This window comes from Anguilla rostrata, chromosome 18 (assembly GCF_018555375.3).
Source record: "Anguilla rostrata isolate EN2019 chromosome 18, ASM1855537v3, whole genome shotgun sequence".
NCBI lineage: Eukaryota > Metazoa > Chordata > Actinopteri > Anguilliformes > Anguillidae > Anguilla > Anguilla rostrata.
In genome coordinates, this window is record NC_057950.1 from 15,143,821 (window position 1) to 15,163,662 (window position 19,842).

The 19,842-nt window shown below is 42.1% G+C and overlaps 2 protein-coding genes across 5 annotated transcripts; both read left to right on the plus strand.

Annotated features, from left to right (window-relative positions):
* The first annotated feature begins 192 nt into the window (after nucleotides 1–192).
* On the plus strand, nucleotides 193–4,749 carry LOC135244818 (guanine nucleotide-binding protein G(I)/G(S)/G(O) subunit gamma-2-like). 2 transcript variants are annotated; one of them, XM_064317402.1, is made up of 3 exons: nucleotides 193–478; nucleotides 2,927–3,031; nucleotides 4,408–4,749. In XM_064317402.1, exons 2-3 carry the CDS (start codon nucleotides 2,936–2,938, stop codon nucleotides 4,534–4,536), a joined length of 225 nt encoding a protein of 74 aa, XP_064173472.1. In that variant the 5' UTR covers nucleotides 193–478; nucleotides 2,927–2,935; the 3' UTR covers nucleotides 4,537–4,749. The 2 variants fall into 2 exon arrangements, with proteins under 2 accessions (XP_064173472.1, XP_064173471.1); XM_064317401.1 differs by lacking the exon at nucleotides 193–478 and adding an exon at nucleotides 757–1,104.
* Nucleotides 4,750–6,978: 2,229 nt separating this feature from the next.
* Nucleotides 6,979–18,626, plus strand: b3galnt2 (beta-1,3-N-acetylgalactosaminyltransferase 2). 3 transcript variants are annotated; one of them, XR_010327051.1, is made up of 13 exons: nucleotides 6,979–7,231; nucleotides 8,013–8,139; nucleotides 8,783–8,883; nucleotides 10,634–10,827; nucleotides 11,646–11,741; nucleotides 11,945–12,052; nucleotides 13,693–13,771; nucleotides 14,551–14,734; nucleotides 14,913–15,038; nucleotides 15,152–15,311; nucleotides 16,546–16,602; nucleotides 17,197–17,304; nucleotides 17,741–17,871. XR_010327051.1 is itself a non-coding variant. In XM_064317240.1 (13 exons), the coding sequence occupies exons 1-12, from the start codon at nucleotides 7,129–7,131 to the stop codon at nucleotides 17,251–17,253; spliced, it is 1,392 nt and encodes a 463-aa protein (XP_064173310.1). In that variant the 5' UTR covers nucleotides 6,979–7,128; the 3' UTR covers nucleotides 17,254–17,291; nucleotides 17,741–17,876. The 3 variants fall into 3 exon arrangements, 2 of the variants coding, with proteins under 2 accessions (XP_064173310.1, XP_064173309.1); XM_064317240.1 differs by having other exon boundaries at nucleotides 17,197–17,291; nucleotides 17,741–17,876; XM_064317239.1 differs by lacking the exon at nucleotides 17,197–17,304 and having other exon boundaries at nucleotides 6,980–7,231; nucleotides 17,741–18,626.
* The last annotated feature ends 1,216 nt before the right edge of the window (nucleotides 18,627–19,842 follow it).

A 19,842-nucleotide genomic window follows, 5' to 3' on the forward strand; every position in this document is an offset into this window, starting at 1 on the left:
TTTCAGTATTATCGTGAAGTGTGTACCCTTTCTTCAGAAGTGAGCACCTCCAGGCTGCTCGTGATGATGTCCCATCAGCTGTGATCTACAGTAGGCTCCAGACCGAATGTCTCGTTCACACACGTAATCTGTGACTATTAAAAAGGGCAGTTCAGGCTGTGGCACATGACTGGAAGGGTCTTCCCTGCTGCTATAAATTTACTCCAGCAGGGCTGAGGACACGTAGGGCGGTGCAGGGTTGAAAGCGAATTTATCATTTGGCTAATACGCTCTGCATCGACTGGCGGCGTGTTGCGTTATGACGAGAAGTAGCCTGAAGAGTTATTGAATTATTTCCTGTGATTGATTGGATTTTCCTAATTAGGAAGAAAGTGATGCGTAGGTTTTAAATATTTCTGCATATCCAGACTACTGAATCTTGCGTTCGTGGGACTCCGTATTTTGTGGAAAACACTGGGTAACCGACAATTCAATTCAGGTAGGTTAAATTAACATTTCCAATGTGTTCATTTGTATAATTCCATTATCAGTTTCACGAAACAACCTGTCACGGCAAAATAACACTTCAAATGAGCTACGAGCTAAAATTTAAATAGCTTAAATTTGTCGGGGTTGCCGGTTTGACTGCTACCTAAAAGTAGACTAATTAAAAGGGGAAAATCTTGTCAGCTAAACGACAGCACAGGTAGCCTACATTACGGAGCATTGCGCGTGAATGTAGTCAGCAATTTGGTAGGTAGGCCTACTTCACAGCGATTCGACGCTGGAGTTTGATATGGAGCGCAATTTGACACTCATTAGTTCATTTTAGCTGGCCAGAAATGTAAATGCTGTTTCTTGAAGATTGAATGCTGTGCAGAAAACCCAGAAGATTTTTTACAAACTAATGAACCGAGGTCACTTGTCAATTTGGCTAGCTGTACTTGATATTTTGCTCAGGCTTGGTTTTAATTCTTGAATATGACCAATCCACGCGAACTAGTTGATGAATATGTATTGTGTCCCATGCAACGCATAAGAAATGACCGCCAAAATAACAGCCTCTCTAAATTGCGCTTAATTGTGATTACCATGTATTTGCAGTGGACTGAGAAGCTCGAGCATGTGAGTGTTGTCCAGGCTACAACTGTTACTATTACTAACAATAAATTACATTGTTTAGCGTTCATCATTTAACGCTGTTCATAAAACGCTATGGGCCATTGCGTCAAACGGCAGCTGTTGCCACAACAGTACTAATGCTGATAAATAAAGGTCAGTGCAGCAGGTAAATATTTTTTACATTTTCCCATTTCAGCATATAGCCTGACAGTCTTATCCAGAGAACTTTACAAAATTGGGTAATGCAAATTGGCAACTGTAAGACTTATTTTAATTCTGTAAACATACACTCCATTTATCCAGCTTGGTGTTTTATTGAAGCAATTTAGGGCAATACCCTGTGGAATCTGAATCAAACTCACAACTTTTGAGTTTAAAGCCCATTTCCCTAACCTCCATTGTGAGAAACATTGAGAGTAGCTACTGTGTACCTCTGTATTAGCTCTACACCTCTCAGCGTTCGGGGGGAAGGGGGGGCAGGCAGGCAGTGGAACTGTTCTTATTGCCTTTTGCAGCTGAAGGGTTTCATCTGGAGTACTGTATTGCTTTCAGCCCATCAGATAGTCTCACCCCTGAGCCAGCAGCTCACTTCCTGCATAGATGCTCCCTCATTATGTCACCCTCACCCCTGTCCAGTGTTTCCTGATGATGTCATAAAGGCCATTGGTGATTTTGCTTCCTTGTGGCCTTCTCTGCCTCCTGTGATATAGCCTGGCTCTGATGTCTTCCTTGTTGTCTGTATGTTACGGTGATGGATGGGAATTTGCATCCTAGAGGTCTTAGATGCTGTTTTCCACCAAGAAGGTAGCTGCTGAATGTACCTGAATTTCCTCATTAGTCTGATTAGGTTCAGATTGGTCGGTCCATCTGCTATGAGCTGTCAGTGTCTTGCAGACACATGGCGATGCTTAATTGGCATGCTGTCGTACAATAGATTGAACTGTTAATTTGTTTGATTTGTGCAACATTATTTAAAAGTCTTGCTTCCATCCATCACATGACTCATTTAGCTTTAGTGCGCATTGTGGTTACGCCTACCTCAAACCCCAGACTGTTGCTGTTCTGCTCCTCGCTGTGTATCGTGCTCATCGGCCTCTCTTATGTGAGAGGTGCTAGAGCCTCAGCCAACTTCACCTGCATCCATCTGGAAGTGAGAGAGAGAGAGGGAGAGAAATTACAACTCCAGACACATTTTCTTGGAGGTGACAGGAGTTGGGATTCTTTCGCCCTGAGAGTGGTTTTATGAACATATCATATGGCTGAGTGGTGAAACACTATGCTGAGTCACTTTTCCCCCTTCATGTCACATAAAAAGCAGTTTCTCATGTACAATGGATACCAGGAGTACATAAAAAAGGAACTGTACCTGAAAATGAATTGTGATTGTTTTGCTTTGAGTTTGCTTCCATTTAATTATTACTTTTAAAAATTTATTATTACCTGTTGCTTACACGTACAGAGGTAATTTATTCTGAGAATACTCTGTATATGAATCGTCAACTTACCATAACTACATTAGGATCCTCAGTTACATTCAGTTGCCGGTACTCCGTAACGAAATTCAAGACTTGCAAAAGCCCCATGACTCATGTAGCCAACACAAACTCAGTGGGAAAATGTTGCTGCACTTGTCAACATTAATGCCAGGGGAAAGCAGTCTGAGGCTATGGACTCATATGGGCTGAAGGTCAGGACCATCCATACACCAGCTGTACATTATCTGGCTGAAAGGGAATGTCCAAATACATGTTCTCTGGGAAGGTACAGGGTACATGGAAACTCAAAGCACTCTCTCCTTTCCTTTGGTCTTGCCTGTTTCTTGTAGGACGCCACCATGAATGACAGCGTGTCCAACTGTACTGCCAGTATCGCACAGGCGAGGAAGACTGTGGAGCAACTCAAAATGGAAACCTTTGTTGAAAGGATAAAGGTTCTGTGTAGCTGTATGTGTGTGTCTTTATGTGTGTGTACACACGTGTTTTGTCATGTCTGTGTGTGCTGCTTGTGTGACATGCTTGCTGTGTCTGCATATTTCTACCTATTTAATAATCCAAGAGGGCCAGTGAATCAGCTTATTTTATTTGATTATCAGTACTATTCTCAACCTGTTGGTTTTTAAAAAATTTTTTAGGACAAACCTGTACCGATATACATGATGATCACCCATTTTAAGGCAGAGAAGAAAATAATTGAAAAACTACCTTCTGATTGATAGATCATATTCTGTAGTCAGTGAGCTTGTTCATCACCAGAAACAGGATCAGTATCATTATCAGTTTAACAGTGTGTTTTCAGCCCCATAATTGTGGCTCATTGGCTGTCTCTTGTTTTTCACACACAATTTACTGCCCTGTCAGGGGTGTTACTCTTGTAATCTTTCCGTTTTGTAGTGATGGTGCGGTGTAGTGTTTTGTAGAAAAATGGATCCAATTCTGTTTAGGAGATAATGTGTATACATATCTGCAATCTATTAATTGAACTGTAAAACATTTTTAGCCGGATTGAGATGGGGAAGCTCATCACTGAATTACAGTCCTAACATCCTGGTGTCAGCATGCATTTGTGAAAGTGGAAGCCAACTCCCTGAATGGGAAACTAATGAAAACATGGTGTGTTTCTGGATTTTTCCCCTCCGGGGAGATGGCGAGGACAGCTTCTTCCTCTGATCTCAAACTCTAATTAGGGGTCTGCCAGCGAACCAGTAGATCAGCAGTAGGAACGCAGTGTGTGTGAGCTGGCAGAGGAGAGGACTGTATGTTAATTATCATGTATCTCATTCTGTCATGTGAGGGAGAAATTAGAGGGGCACTCCAGCACTGCTGGTTTATCTTCCATAATTATAGCCCATCTGCATTTGACGATGTGCTGGGTCACAATTACTGCTGTGTCTCTGGTCTCGGGGTTTTGGACTCCATTTTCTGCAGCAGAATAGCAGAAGGTGGGTGGTGTGTATTGGCTGATGTATGCTGATGGGCACACTGAATGTATCTGATTTTCCGTGTGTTTACACCAAACCATCTCCAACCCAAAGCTGTCCAAAGTGGAGCTTTTTAGTGTATGAAAATAATGACTCCATTATTTTCGTTGCACTTACTGTTCAAAATGAGCAAAATGCTCATGTGGTTGTTGTTGCATTGCAGCACTCTAACAGATTTTCTAGATTGCTTCAGCCAAGTCAGTATATAGACCCTTAAGCTTTATAAGCCACCCCCTCCCAGTGTGTGTGTGTATGTGTGTGTGTGATCATCGTGTTCTCTGTAAGGTCAGCGTTGAACCATACTGATGTTCTGTCACTCTCTCCCTCAGGTGTCTAAAGCGGCGGCCGATCTGATAGCATACTGCCAGGCTCATATAGAAGATGATCCTCTCATCCTGCCTCTGCCCATCTCTGAAAATCCCTTCTGCCAGAAAAGGCTCTTCTGCACCATCCTTTGAGGGCTGTGGCCCCCCTTCACTGCTGGAACCCATGACACCTGACTCCCACATTGTAGGGGTGGGGCCATGACCCTGGCATCCCGACCAGCCTGAAGCATTATGGGTAACACACCCAAGTTATGAACAGGTGGTGCACATGCCATTTTGGTCCATTATGGTTTTGTATTTTATTTAGCCTTCGGTATTGAGGAATAAAGTTGTTCTCTTGTTTGAGATTAGTTTTTTTTTTTTTTTTTTTTAAAGCAAATAGCAAATTTTTTGCATGCCTTGGAGCTAAGGCCAGAGGAGGGATTTCCAGAAAATACAGTATTTTTCAGTTGACACTTAAACAGTTATCATCCTGCTACTTTGCTGTTTAGACAAATGATGGCAGAGAAGACATATTGATATTTGTAGTTTTTAAGAAATTGCTACTGATTATATTCAGTAAAATCAGGAATGTAAGCACGACATTGAGTGTTATCTGTTATGCAGTGTTTCTGATTATTGGACATGTGGTTTATCACACACTGTGTTTGTGATGAACCTCAGGTCATCTTTCAATGGTCTATATATTTGTCCGTTCTACACTCCATCAGATTTATTAGTACAGTTGTCTTCCATCTTGGCAAGATTTCACCCTTCTTGTCCACCCCTCTGTATACAATACCCATGAATGTTTACACATCAGAAAACCAAAAATATAGCTGTGGTTTGGCTGTAATTCACAAAGGTCTGAGACACTGCATTAGGCCACAGCACAAGAAACTTTCGAACATTTTATGGTGTGTATGTGTATATCATTTTAATACTAAAACATACAACCTTATAGCAACAATCCCATAGCTATGTACAAGCCCAAACATTTAAATATGCCAGTACATCATACAGTACATTAATCATTGGAGAACGATCACATATGCTGTTTATGACCTATATTGAGTAGAGCCACACGTGTCATGTAGGTTTTTAATTTCCTGTTGAATGTGGAGGTGTGGAAAGAGAGGAGCAATGAAGTGTAAAGCTGTGGGCCATGTGGAAGACAAGTACTTTACATGCATTCATATTGGGTGCACTCTACACCATATAGTCTCTGACACTTTATATAATCAGATACTGTGTGTACACGCTGATGCATTCTGTGATACAATTTATCAAACACGCTGACTGTATTTGAATCTCTTTGTTACAGTTTCTTGAGTAATTGTCTTTGCTTGCACACATGTATATGTTGCAGTACATCTCTGCACACACACACAAACACACACACACACACAAACTGAAGAAGGAAATTGCCAAAATATTCTCAGAAATAACATGAGCCTTTTGATGATTATCAGAATATCTAATAGTTTTCTTCCTATCTTGATTTTGTATTAGAGTCTAGTGAACATGCATTTTAAATTAAACACCTCAACAACTGTAATAAATATAGTGGTGATTGAAATAATTTCTGTAAATTCTTATTTGTGTAGGCATTTGGTTATAACTTGGAAGATGTGAAATCCAGCTCCATATTGTCATTAAAAAAAAACTATTATATAATGTATATCAAAATCGAATTATATTTTGCCTGATCTGGAAAGCATTTGTTGAATAAGTACCTCAGAATAATTCATTTGCAGGACATGCTTGGAAATATGAAATGAAAAATTTGCTATTGGGTGGTGTGTTCAGACAACTTTTAAGAAACAACTTTAAGAATCTGAAGGTATTATATTTTTTAAGTGTTGTATTAAATAAATGAGTAAAATTATTTTTTTAAAGTGGTATTTCTTTGCCTTATTTAACATCCTTTTATATTTAGGCGAGATTATTATTATGTGACACAGTTTGAAAGACCACATTCTTTTCTGAATGTAAGATGAAAAAACAGGGCCAAGTTACATTAAATAATTTAGGAAACATTGGGCAGAATTGCTTCGGAATAGAACTTGTTTAATTTGTATGAGCGCCTATATTGTTGTAGATTTGCAAGGTAGCTACAGTAGCCTAAACGCCGAAACTAGAAACGAAAAACGTTAAACAGCGGTTAATTTGATCGTTGTCACTTTAATAAATCTGCAATCGTGAATAATGTGTAAATATGAAAATCCTCAAACTGGGAAAACTGTTTCTGCCATTTTTAACAGTTAAGTTTGTTTTACGGTGTGTCAATCTTACACCTTACATCCGCAGGATTGGGGTGCTGGGGTGGCGCCCCTTGTAGCTAGTCGTTATAACACAGGGTCTAATTTATGTCTAAAGAACCTCCTTGGTTTAACTTATATACCACCAGCGTCTGACCTAACATGCCTATCTTAATATTAATTTAATTTTACGAAATACTGGCTCAATAATTAAGAAAAGTGTATCATAAGTTACCACAAAACAGGTCTATTTTGTTGCTGATTACATGCAACTCCAAGCCCCAGAAGTCCTAGCGCCTCGCTTCATTCTTCCTATTGGTTCTACGTTTGTCGTCGACCTCTCACGCAGTGAGCAGACATGGGGCATCCGAAGCCGGAATGTATCGCGTTCAGAAATTGGGTAATACTGTTCGGAGCAATTCTACCGACCTCGTTCGCGCACTCAGCCCGTTAAACCTTCGGATCAGCAACAAGGAGTCTGTCCATGCGAAGCTTAGCATTGCTGTTGTGTCCGTGCGTTATCGCGGTGGTGGTGCATCTCTGGCTGGTAGCAAACAGAACTGCCTTGTTGGATCTAAACGATTCAGGTAGCTATAGCTCTCCCATGCAGTTTCTAACTTTTCGGCTCACTGGCAAGCGAATTTGTCTTCTGCATTTTAATAAGCTATATATCTTCTGTTCTGTTTATCGCTAGTGAAGAGATGGCTGTACATGAAACGAAGTAACGACGTTTTCACATGGCATGTCTTGTAACTGCACGGATATTCGTTTGTTTTGTTATTGATGTGGGCGTTGCTTTTAGCGACATCTAATTTTCTGACTTTGTGAGACGACTGGTATTGGAGTTCCAATAACTAACGTTCGCTTGCTAGCATGAAACATGAAAAGACGTGTTAGTGGAAAGATCCAAAAGAGTTTAGATGGTGTGTTAAGCAAATTGTTGGTTCTCCGTGATTATGCAGGCGTTTTGTATTTATTAACATGTGTTGGGTGGCTGGGGTGGGGGGGGGTGTCTTTCGTTGCTTGAGACATTTCTAATGAAGTACAAAACTGGCAATAAATACAGCTAAATTACTGCTATGTGAAGTAAATCATTGTATGCAATAGTGATGGGTTCGTTTAACATTCCACTTCGGAGCCATGCACTATGTGATGGTAGGGGGTCCAGCAGAGACAGACACTATACAGTCACCTGTCGTTTTTGAGTTGGGCCTAAACCAGTCAGTCCGAAACACCAGCCACGATATTGGAACACTGACATTTTGAATTTTAGGTAGATTGGTATTTCAAGAAAGGGGAGAGGATAAGTGCAGTTTCTCAATGGCGTCGATAGGTTTTTGACTGTAAAACCTGTTTAAAATAACACAGATCGACAGCCATCATCCCTGGAAGTTCTGGTGGGAGTGCTGTCCGCACGCCATCACCATGATCTCCGGGACGCGATAAGGGAGACTTGGTTGGGCTACATCAAGCAGCACCCGCAGTTCCGCCATCGGTTTGTGCTTCATATAACTTTTTTCATAATTGAAGTAATCTAGTAAATATAAATATTATTTTGCATTATAATTGCATTCATGTTTATATTGGGATTTATAGACCACAAATTATTTCTGCTGTTCCTTCCTCAGCAAGGAATTTTGAACATAGCGTTTGACCATGTTTGTTACAGTACTGTTCTTTCTGAGGCAGACAGGGAAATCTCATTTTTAAAAATGCCTCTCAAGAGGTATCAGTTGTCATTGTGTTTTCTTTTCCTCTAAGATAATAATTACAGTTGTAAAGACATTAACTTCTTGAGCGTGGGAAAGGGGAGAGCCAGACTAACAACACAATGAAAAATGGAGTGAACAGTAAAGGTGAAGCAGTGTCCCCACTGTCTGGTGTCGGACCTGTTTAATTCAGAAAGGTAATTGATTGAAATGAGCAGGCTTAATTCTGATGGTTCGTGCATCAGGCACCTGAACTCACGTACACAGAGAAACTGAAGCGGCTGACCAAAACCTTCCAGTGAATCTATCACCATAGCAACAAGAGATGGCCTTCACTTTTGATGGCTTTAGGTTAGAAATACAGTGAATTTACTGTGTAAAGGTGCTGCTGTGTGAAGTTCTCTCCGGCTTGTGTCCTGCATCTTTCAGGGTGGCTGTTAAGTTTATCATTGGAAGACGAGGCTGTCCAATACCTCAAGAGGACAGGGAGGATCCGTACTCATGTACCTTGCTCAACCTTACTGATCCAGGTACAGTGTCCACACCTCATTTAGTTACAGGATTGTCACATATGGATGACATCTTTTGGCCTCTCCTGTTGCTCAGTGGAAAAGGGTCACCTCTATTTAAAAATGCATCTGTGTGACGTTGACCTGGGTCACTTGCAAAGGAGGTTCTACAGCTATGCAAATTAATTTCAGAAACTTCCTACAGAATTTGTATTGTATCCTGCTGTGTGATTGATTCAGAATTGGTGGCCAGCATTGCTAATCTTTAGGCCATTCCTGGAAGGCGCTCTTTGATTTGTGGTGTGGTTAACTACTCTAGACTGAAACGATTAGGACAAGAATTAGACTAACCACTCTTCCCATCTTGCTCTATGTTTTTACTGAACTTGTATGAGTGAAGTTGAAAATAACATAAATGTTACAATATGAATAGTTAAATATTTGTATAATTAACAGGCAAGTTAATGTTTGTTTTAATTGTAAATATGTGTACGTATTATAATTCCTAGTTTCTGATTTCTGCACTAGTTGGCTATGCATCAAATGCAGTTTGCAGTGATGCAAACTAGTCACATATTAGCTAGCTGCTTCTGTGCTGTTTAACTGCAAATTATTTGCATAAATCCATGATGCACTAGCGATGCTTGCAGTGTGGCTTAGATGTTGGGATGAAAGAGAAGCAGTATCCTGTTTTTTGATTGACAGAGCAAGTCTGTCTCATTCACTTTAATTAGTTTAATTTTGGAGATGCAGGACTCTGTGCTTTACACCAATCCAATTTTCTTCTAAAACCACATTGTTGGTAGCTAAGTGTTTGTCTTATTTGGCCATTATCAGTGAGATTATTATAAGAGTGTCTGTGCCCTTTGAATCACCCAGTAAGGCCTTTGCCAGGGATCTGTTTCAAGAAGTCTCAAGGGAATTGTTCTGTTTGCCTCTTCTTGCCTAATGGTCAATCAATGAAAATAAAACTTGCTAATTTATTCTGCATGTTCTGCTCAGATCCATGACTTCTCTGTTGCAGTTCCAGCAGCACAGCATTATTATTTATTTATTTGCAAAGTATGAAGTGTTGGCATACAGTCTGGATTTGTGACTGAAAGTGGCATAGGAACAGCTGTGTTAATTAAAATGCAATTATGCTTTTAATTCCAGATTTAGGTCAGTGTGTGCTAAATGGACAATTAATTGGCGGCAAAGTGTTTTTTTTCCTCTCCTTTTCCCGGGGAGGAACATTTACATTTTTTTGTAATGACAGGACTACAGAAATGAGTGTTTTAACTATCCTTTGACTTTCCTCTTTGTGCCAAAAGCATCTCTACCCCTCCAGAAGGTTTAAAGCATCGCCTTCATTGAACCTTACTTACCAGTGCTCCCTGTTTAATTGGGGTTTTTTGTCAAGGGACAAGGGAGAAGGGACATACATTGGCATTGTAAAAATAAAACTCAACCCCTTTTCTAACAGCTTTGTACTTTGCATTGATCTCCTGGGTAATAAACTGCACTTTTTTTAATTAAGAAGCCCAGGCACTGAGATGAGCCCTACGCTCAGCCCAGAGCCCTGAGGTGGAGAGAGAGAGAGAAAGAGAGAGCTTTAAAATGGCTGATGTCAGGATAACACACCGTCTGCCTGAGCTGGTGCTCTGCTAGTGCGCTGTCACCAGAAGACCCTGTCAGCAGACCCAGCTTGAGGAAGTGCCTACACCGATCAGTGTGTGTTTAAAGGATGTTGCCTGTCTGCCCGCTGATTGATGTTGGTTCGCGTTTGCAGTGAATGGACAGGAAGTGGAGGTGCTCCCTGTGCCCGACGCCTCTGTGCTCGCTCACTCTGAGGTGTCTGCTGTCAGCCTGGACCTCAAGGTCCTGCACCCCATCGTGATCACCCGCCTGGGGGTGTTCCCCGATGGCCCCAACATGGAACTCCGGGGTAACGTGACGGTTAAGCTCTTCCAGGTGGATCAGGAGGTAAGCCGGCCTGTGCACGGGTGGGAGGCACTCAGGCGTGGGGGGGGGGGGGGGGGGAGTTGGGGTTTGCAGGTCTATATCCGATCCAGAGGGGACAGTGCGCTTTTGCTCAGCTGTGTCTCCTGCTTTTATCCAAAGAAAATCACCAGTTCTAGGATCCTGCACACTGAGAGAGGCTTTTTTCAGCAGCTCATGTGCTTACCTCACTCAAAGGGCAGGACTGCTGCCTCCCTTGTTTCAGAAATAAAGGGTTATTTTTCACCGGATCTGTCCTTTGTGTCCATGGATTTTTGAGACCCTTTTCACTGAGCAGTGAAAAATGCTGTGACTTTTAGGTTTCGTTTTTTCTTTTTTATCATAGTGCTGCAGATATTCTGCTTAGAGTCACTGATCAATGTGTAATTTCCCTGGATATTTCAGCTTATTCACTAAAAAATCAGTTGATCCGTACACTCCAAAGGTCAATGAATAATGAAATTCACAGCATGCATCCTGAAAATACCAAGGGAAATTCTTTTAGAGATGAGCCCTAAACAGCCAGAATTATACAGATTTTATTTTATCATTGTGCTTTTATTTTGCCTTTACAGGAGAGGGACAGTCCAGTTTTTTTTAGCTCAGTGTCTGATCTCAGGATAGCTCAGTGTCTGATCTCAGGATAGCTCTGTGTCTGATCTCAGGATAGTTCAGTGTCTGATCTCAGGTAGTTCAGTGTCTGATCTCAGGATAGCTCTGTGTCTGGTTTCAGGATAGCTCTGTGTCTGATCTCAGGATAGCTCTGTGTCTGATCTCAGGGTGGCTGTGTGTTCCCTGTGCAGGAACCTGTGGTGACTGCTCGTTTCAGCTCCATATGCACAGGAACCAGTATGAATGGGGTGTGGTATAAGCCTGTGGAGCAGTTCATTCTGCCAAAGGTGAGTGATTGTGCCATTGTGGAGCGGGTCAATGCAAGGACATGAGCACAGGAGCTGGGTTCGAACTTCAGGGACATAGGTCAAGAGGGTTCAGGGTTTGAAGAAATTATGTCTGTGTCTTGGAAGGAACTCTGTCTGACTCGAGGGCTTTGAAGTAACTCTGTCCTCAGGGCTTTGAAGAAAATCTGTCTATCTGTCCTCAGGGCTTTGAAGGAACACTGGTTTGGGAGAGTTTGGACGCTGATCTGGTGACTGCAAACGTCTCGAGGGTTCAGTTCAACAATGGGGGAGGAGTGTTTAGAATATCCTCTGCAAGTATAGCTCCGTTTTCTTTTGGGGGGGGGGGGGAGGTTGCGGGGCACTAATGTTCATTACAGTAGTGATGGGTGATGTACAACAACAATAATTATTGAATATTTTTAAGTGTAATAACAATCATTGCAGCCATGCGGCTTATAAGCTTTTGTCTTTTTTCTTTAATCGTACCCGATGCGGTAATATACATCCGAACTTCAGAGGCCTCGTGAAATGCTTCCAGGGATTAACATCAGCGCTGATATCTACTGGGTGTTGATAAGACAGCCAGTCATCAGCAAGGCCTTGCAACTTCCATGTGATTGACAAAATGACATCACATGGAAGCTGTACGGATTGGCTGACGGATGTTAATGGTGATGTTTTTTTCCAGAAGCGCTTCACATGGCTTCTGAAGTTTGACTGTTCACTACCGCAACAGGCATGATTAAAAAGGAAAAGAAAAGCAATATGTTGCATGATGGCAATGTTTGTTCATTGCATGCAAACGATATTGGAAAATGATTGTTGTGGTATGCCACTCGGCCCTAGTTGGGTTATTAATCATAGTGATTCTGTGATTTGAAGCTCTGCTCAGCTTATTACTAGGCATCAGTTATGTACATCATCCAATAAAGGGAGTCTATTTATATGCACTCAGTGGCAATTAGGTACACCTACATAGTACAGGGTAGGACCCCATTTTGTCTCCAGAACAGCCAGAATTTTTTGCAGCATGAATTCAGCACAGTGCTGGAAACATTCCTTAGGCTCCGTGCTGACTCGATAGCATCACACAGTTCACAGAGATTTTTTGGCCTCACATTCATGCTGCGAACCTCCCATTCCATCTCATCCCAAAGGTGATGGGTTGTGATCTGGGGACTGTGTAGGCCATTGGAGTAAACTGAAGCCACTGCCATGTTTAGGGAAACAGCTTGAGATGAATACGTGTCCACTGCGTCTGGCACAAAAGATCAGACCACGGTCTGGGTCACTTAGATCATACGTCTTGTCCATTCTAATGTTTGGTCAAACAACAACTAAACCTCTGCATTAAATCTGCATGCTCTATATATTAACATGCCGCCACATGATTTGCTGTTTGGAGGAGCATGCTATTTGCGTTAACGAGCAAATTATTGGATAACGATCCTTATTGGATGAATATTTTTGGTAATTGGTGAGCAGTGACTCTGGAAAGGGCAGTCCCACTCAGGGACTGACAGAGAGCACATACCTCCCAGATTAAAGCCAGCATAGCGATATCCAGTGCAGATAATTGTTTGGTAACCAATTAGTATTATCTAAATATTTAATTCCTTTTTTCAAAATGAGCTTGGAAATTTTTTTTAAAGCAACCACTTGTAAATATTCAATTTATGTATGCAATGTCCTGCTCCTCAGAACATACTATTTGATGTAGTAGGCGCCAGAGATTATTTGGTCTTATTAAAATTCAACTCAAATTGGAGTTGATGTAGTGACAATGCATCACCACGCTCAAGGAACCAGAACTCAAGGAACTAGATTGTTATCATTTAAATGCTTTTAAATCATCCCTTTCAAAATAATACCCTTTCAAAATCATACATGGATAGCTATTGGCCGTGTGCATTGTGGCTGTGTTCTGTGAAAGAGTATATCTGTGTTGCAGATTGAGGAGGGAACGTTGCCTCACAGAAGTGCTCTTGGCTTTCCTGGTGTAGCAGGAGGGTTTACGTACTCCATTTACGGTAAGTCCAGCTGCATTAGAAGCAGTAGAAGGACTGAAGGACCTGGAATGAAAAAAACATCCTGTGTTCAGGTTAAAGGGCTGCTACTGAAACACTCTGACTGTGAGACTGATTGGGAACAGCGATGCTTCTGCAGCCGGACTGCACTGAAATCTAACCGCTCCCTCCTGTCTAACTCCATTTTCTAACGATCCAACAATCATCAAAAATGTCCTCATCCATAAAAATTGTGTGAAAGTAATGTTAAGTACTAATTTATCCACTCACTGTATTTATGCGCAGCCTGTTATGTCTGTTAATGTCATTGTATATAACCCGGACATTTTGCTCACCGATTTGTACATTAAACCCACTTATAAGAGTAACGGCTGAGTGATAGAACCTGCCAATATATTGAGCCTGCTTGTAAAAGTAATGGCTGAATGGAATTCACTGCCAAAAGAGCCTGCAGGTACTGTATTGTTCTGTAGAAACAGAATCTATAGTTAAGAAATGGTCATTCTCCCCTTCAGTTTAATCTTCAAATTGTGTTTTGTGTTACATGTGTGAAATTTTTGTCTGATATGTGTTGCTTGTGTGATGTATGTTTTGTGTTGCGTTTTGTTGTTTGTGTGTGCATGTGCATTACATGTGTGCTGTATGTTGATGCGCGTGTGTGTGCTTTATGTGTGTGCTGTATGTTGACACGCGTGCGTGTGCTTTACGTGTGTGCTGTATGTTGATGTGCATGTGTGCGTGCATGTGCTATATGTTGACGTGTCGAGACCCTGTCCTCTCAGATGTGGATGTGCTGCTGGAGATGTTGCGGGGGCGGCCCGAGCGGATGCAGGACCAGGCCTCCAGGCTCAGACTGGAGGATGAAGCCCTGGATCAGGAGAGCCTTCGCCATGGTGACATGGTGTTTGTAGATGTGATTGACACCTATAGGAATGTGCCTTCCAAACTGCTGCAGTTCTACAACTGGTATGAATCTTTGAATGATATGAATGTGCGTGCGTGCATGTGTGCGTGCGGTGTGTACAGTGATGGTACTGGTACAGGCTTGAAAGGATTTACGTTAATTTTATGTTTAAATTCATTCTGGGGGAAGAAAAGTTACAAATGGATGTTTTAATTAAAGTAGCCATTCCTGCTTCAATAGGTCAATAGGAAATGCTGACTTCAGTCTCCTCCTAAAGACGGATGATGATTGCTATATCGACGTGGACGCAGTATTAATGAAGATAGACCACAAGCGACTCCGGAGGAATAGTTTCTGGTGGGGAAAGTAAGTGGGGTCCAGGGCAGAAGCCTGTTGGACCTGTTCCTATGGAGAGAGTTCCTCTTTCTGGTATCCCGTTGAGGCCGTGAAAGGGTGTTTCCTGAGCGCGTGCGTTTCAGTTTCAGGCAGAGCTGGGCGGTGGACCGCGTCGGGAAGTGGCAGGAGCTGGAGTACAGCAGCCCCGCGTATCCAGCCTTCGCCTGCGGCTCTGGGTACGTGGTCTCGCGGGACCTCGTGGAATGGCTGGCCGGTAACGCAAACCGACTGAAGGCTTACCAGGTATCCCACCCCTGCGCTCACACAAAAACATGAAGTGTAAGATTTAAATGAAGGGCTAGCTATGATCCACAATTAAAGTGTACAGAGACACCAGCTTTTGGTCTGTCTTCGAGAGCGAGAGCACAGAGGGTAGGGGGGAGGAAGGAGGAGCAATAGAACCAGTCGGTAACACGTCACAGGCATGTAGGCGGAGCAAGAGCTGCCGTTACACGGTTACACAATAGACAAGTAAATGATACAACTGTATCGTTTCCTTCTAGCTTATTTACTCCCCCGTAAGGAACCACGTCACCTAAATTATCATCCATGGCCATGGAAAGTAGACTAACCTTAGCTAGCTGAACAGTTTCACTTTGAACGTAATCGAACGGTTTCACTTTGAGCATTCAATTGCAGAAGCAAACTTAGTCTTAACAGTGTAATTTTGTGAGTAACTAGGTGGTGCTCTGACAGCCGGACAAGTGAAACCCATGCTAGCTATCTCCACTAAAATTAGAAACCTGCTAGACTTAGCGTACATGCTGCAATTGAAACTAAAATTGGAAAATACTGCAATTAGAGCAGACTAACGTTACAATTGGAAAAGCTATGTAATTATAAAAACCAAATCTTAACAATGAACAAACTATGAAATTTTTACGTTACTGCAAGCTACTAACTCCTAAACAAACTGCTAAAAAGCCAAATAAAAAGCTAAAGAATGATACCAATGGAATTGGAACGGAACAAGGAAATGCTAAACAGGACTTTAGAAATACTAAACAGGAAAAAACAGAGAAAAAAACACTGTCCAGGCTGTCACTGCTCGACTGCAGGCGGTTTGAAATGAGCAGGGTCATTTGTGCAGTTCTATTAGATCGGTTTTAACACATAATACTTACCCCATCAACCCAGAAGAGGCGTGGAGACGGGGCTGTGACTGGCTTACACAGAAGGAGGCTTTTGCCAACAGTACTTCTGCATCTCGGATATGGGCTGGGCTCCAGGCGAAACAAAACAAAACTTTTTCGTCTCCTAAGGGTGGCAGTGCATGGCTATTTTTGTTTGCACAAAATGTGGTAGCGTGGCTTAGTTAGATTTTAGTTTTTTTTTACAATAGGACTAATGTGATGTATCAAATGGAAACAGTATACCCTTTCTTACCGTATTGTTGCCTATTCAGTGCAACCTATAACTGCTTAGTTTTCAGATATTAGTGTACAGTGTTAATGTGGAAAATGCCGTTTTATTGCAGGGTGAGGATGTAAGTATGGGCATATGGATGGCTGCAGTTGGGCCAGGAAAGTACCAGGTCAGTCCATGGTGGATAAGTGTAGGCTTTCTGCAGTCTACCTGTACTTAAACCACCGAGTCATTCTTCAGTCCACCTGTACTTATACCACTGTGTCATTCTCCAGTCTACCTGTACTTATACCACTGTGTCATTCTCCAGTCTACCTGTACTTATACCACAGAGTCATTCTTCAGTTTACCTGTACTTGTACCACAAAGTCATTCTCCAGTCTACCTGTACTGATTACACAGAGTAGGGCTGAGCAGTATACTGCAGCAATAATCATTTTCAAATAATTGTAATAACAGTCATCGCTGCCAGCAGCACTTGCCACCTGCAAGGTCGTAAAGCTTCCATATGATGATGTGATTTTGTCAGTCACATGAAGGCTATACAGTACAACCCTGCTGCTGACCGGCTGTCTTATCAACACCCAGTAGATATCAGTGGTGATGTTTTTTTCCCAGAACCATTTCATGTTGCCTCTGAAATTTGGATGTTTACTACTGCATCAGGTATAATTAAAGAAAAAAAGATGAAAAGAAAGGCACCACATGGTATGGTATCGATGATTGTTACTGCGCTAAAAAAATGTCATAATTATCATTGCAGTATAATACCCAGCTCTACCACAGAATCACTCACATCTACCTGTATTTATACTACTGAGTCATTCTCCCATCTACCTGTATTTACCATGGATTCATGTGAGTTATGTGGGTGAGTGCACATTTGTGTACAGTATGTTTGTGTGTGTGTGTGTGTGTGTGTGTATAAATACCAGTGTTCCTGCAGTTGTGTATGTATGCGTTTTCGTGCTTGTAAATGTGTGTCCATGTGTGTAAATGTATGTGTGTATAAATTTGTATGCACGCAAATGTGTAATTATGTGTGGGTGTGTACGTAAATGTTTGTTTGCGAGTGTAATTGTGTGTATATGTGTGTGTATGTAAATGTATGTGTGTATGTAAATGTGTGTATGTAAATGTATGTGTGCGCATGTAAATGTGTGTATGTAAATGTATGTGTGCGTGTGTATGTAAATGTATGTGTGCGTGTGTAAATGTGTGTATGTAAATGTATGTGTGCGTGTGTAAATGTGTGTGTATGTAAATGTATGTGTGCGTGTGTAAATGTGTGTATGTGTGTGTTTCAGGACTCGGGGTGGCTGTGTGAGAAACACTGCTACTTGGACATGCTGTCATCGCCACAGCACTCACCGGAGGAACTGCGGTCCCTTTGGGACAGGAAGAGAGTTTGTGGGGATCCGTGCGGCTGCCCCTGGGGCCACCCCTGACCCCTGACCCCTGGCACGGTGTCATGGACTGCCGACTGGTGCTACAGTTGTGACTCATGGGAAGTCTGAACAGAGATGAGAGCTGTGTTCTGTGCCCCTCTCCCCCCTAGTCTCCTACTGTGACTGCATGGTTGTCAAGACCCTGTATGGGTGTGTGTTATGCCGCCGCTGTGTACTTTGTGACTCCGGATGATTCTTGCGAGAGCTCATTCAAAGGATGTAGACTTGATTATTCCAGGTCTGGACAAATTATTATTTTTATAAAGTAAATGAGGCAATTGAAGAACTGGCAAGCAATGTGTTATAGCAGTGACAGTGATAAAATTGTGTAGACGTTGCTTGACTTTTTGAGTTGCATTTATTATTTTTAGATGTCCCATATCAGATATATACACGTTTTTTGTTGATTAGAGAATGGCATCATACAGCGTTGACTTTGTGTGTAGAAGTGTCAATTTTGTGTTCATAGCTGCATCTGTGGCCTTGTCAGACACAAGCATATGCCTCCAGGCCATACTGAGTGCTTTCTGCAGCTCTGTACAGTGGAGTGTGTTAGGGAATGGCTGTCACACAACCCTTTTCCAACGTGTCATGTGTCTAAAGCAGATGCTGTGCCACTCTGAAATGTAACAAAGAAGACAAGGCTGTGAATAGGAGTTCTGCGCTGATGTGACTCATCCTGTGGTACCACAGGATGCAGTTGTCAGGGTAACAGGAAATAAAAGAATGATCACCGAAAACAAAAGCTTTCTTTTTTTTTTTAAACTGAAAAAATCCTAATTATATACATTGCGGGGAAAATGTTTGAAGGTAATTGCTAATTGTTAGCAGTAATTGAAGTATATGTGATGTGTGCCACAGTGATGCATATTATGCACACCAACTGCTCTTTTGGGGGAAAAAATGTTCCTTATTGATGTGCAATGCAATGATTTCACTATAGCTGTGCTCCCAGTGTAGCTGTGCTCTCACTGTAGCTGTGCTCTTGGTGTAGCTGTGCTCTCAGTCTAGCTGTGCTCTCAGTGTAGCTGTGCTCTCGGTCTAGCTGTGCTCTCAGTGTAGCTGTGCTCAGTATAACTGTGCTTTCACTGTGGCTGTGCTCTCGGTGTAGCTGAGCTCTCACTGTAGCTGTGCTCTATGTGCAGCTGTGCTCACTGTAGCTGTGCTCCCAGTGTAGCTGTGCTGCTGTGCTCACAGCACTTTTGCTTTCCCCCCTTCGCTGAAGGATCAGTGTCAGAAGATACTAAATAAATCCAAGCTGTGCAAGATGCCACATTTCCTTCTAATCAATAAAATTTTCCACTAAAAAGGCAAAGCGCTTCCCTTTGATGCAGGTTATTTTTTTAAAATAGAGACCATGAAACACTCTTATTTCCACTGCAAACAACTGAAGCAACAAATAGAATATTTTAAATGCCTGTGATTTTTAAAATCACAGGCCATCATTGATGATAAACTTGGTGTCCTGATTCATTAGTTTTCAGTGATCCAGCGGCACGTACCTTAAAGTGGCAGGGATCCTAGAGGTTCTGACTAAACTTCCCATCTCTGGAATTGCAGTCATTTTCAGACACACTCACGCACGCACACAAATAACCCCATTCTGAAATTTTTACTCAAAGTGTGCAGTTTGTAATCGACTGTACATCACCAGCAGTATAACCTCCATCACAACCTATTGGGTTTCCAGTCTGGCTGCTCCATCCACTGACACTGGTCTCCTCAGTCATAAAGACTTGAGTCCTCCTGCTCCAGTTGTCTGCTGTGTTTGATGGTGTCAACCACTGCATCCCTCCCTGAGATGAGCATCTCAAGGCTTCACTCTTGCTTTGTTTGACTTTCATCTTGTTGATCAATCCTAACAGGTCACCTGGACGGGATCCATCTCCTCCCCGTGCCTCTATTTGATTGGTCCCCCCTAGGGCTCAGTGTTTGGTCCTCTCCTCTCTTTACACTAAATC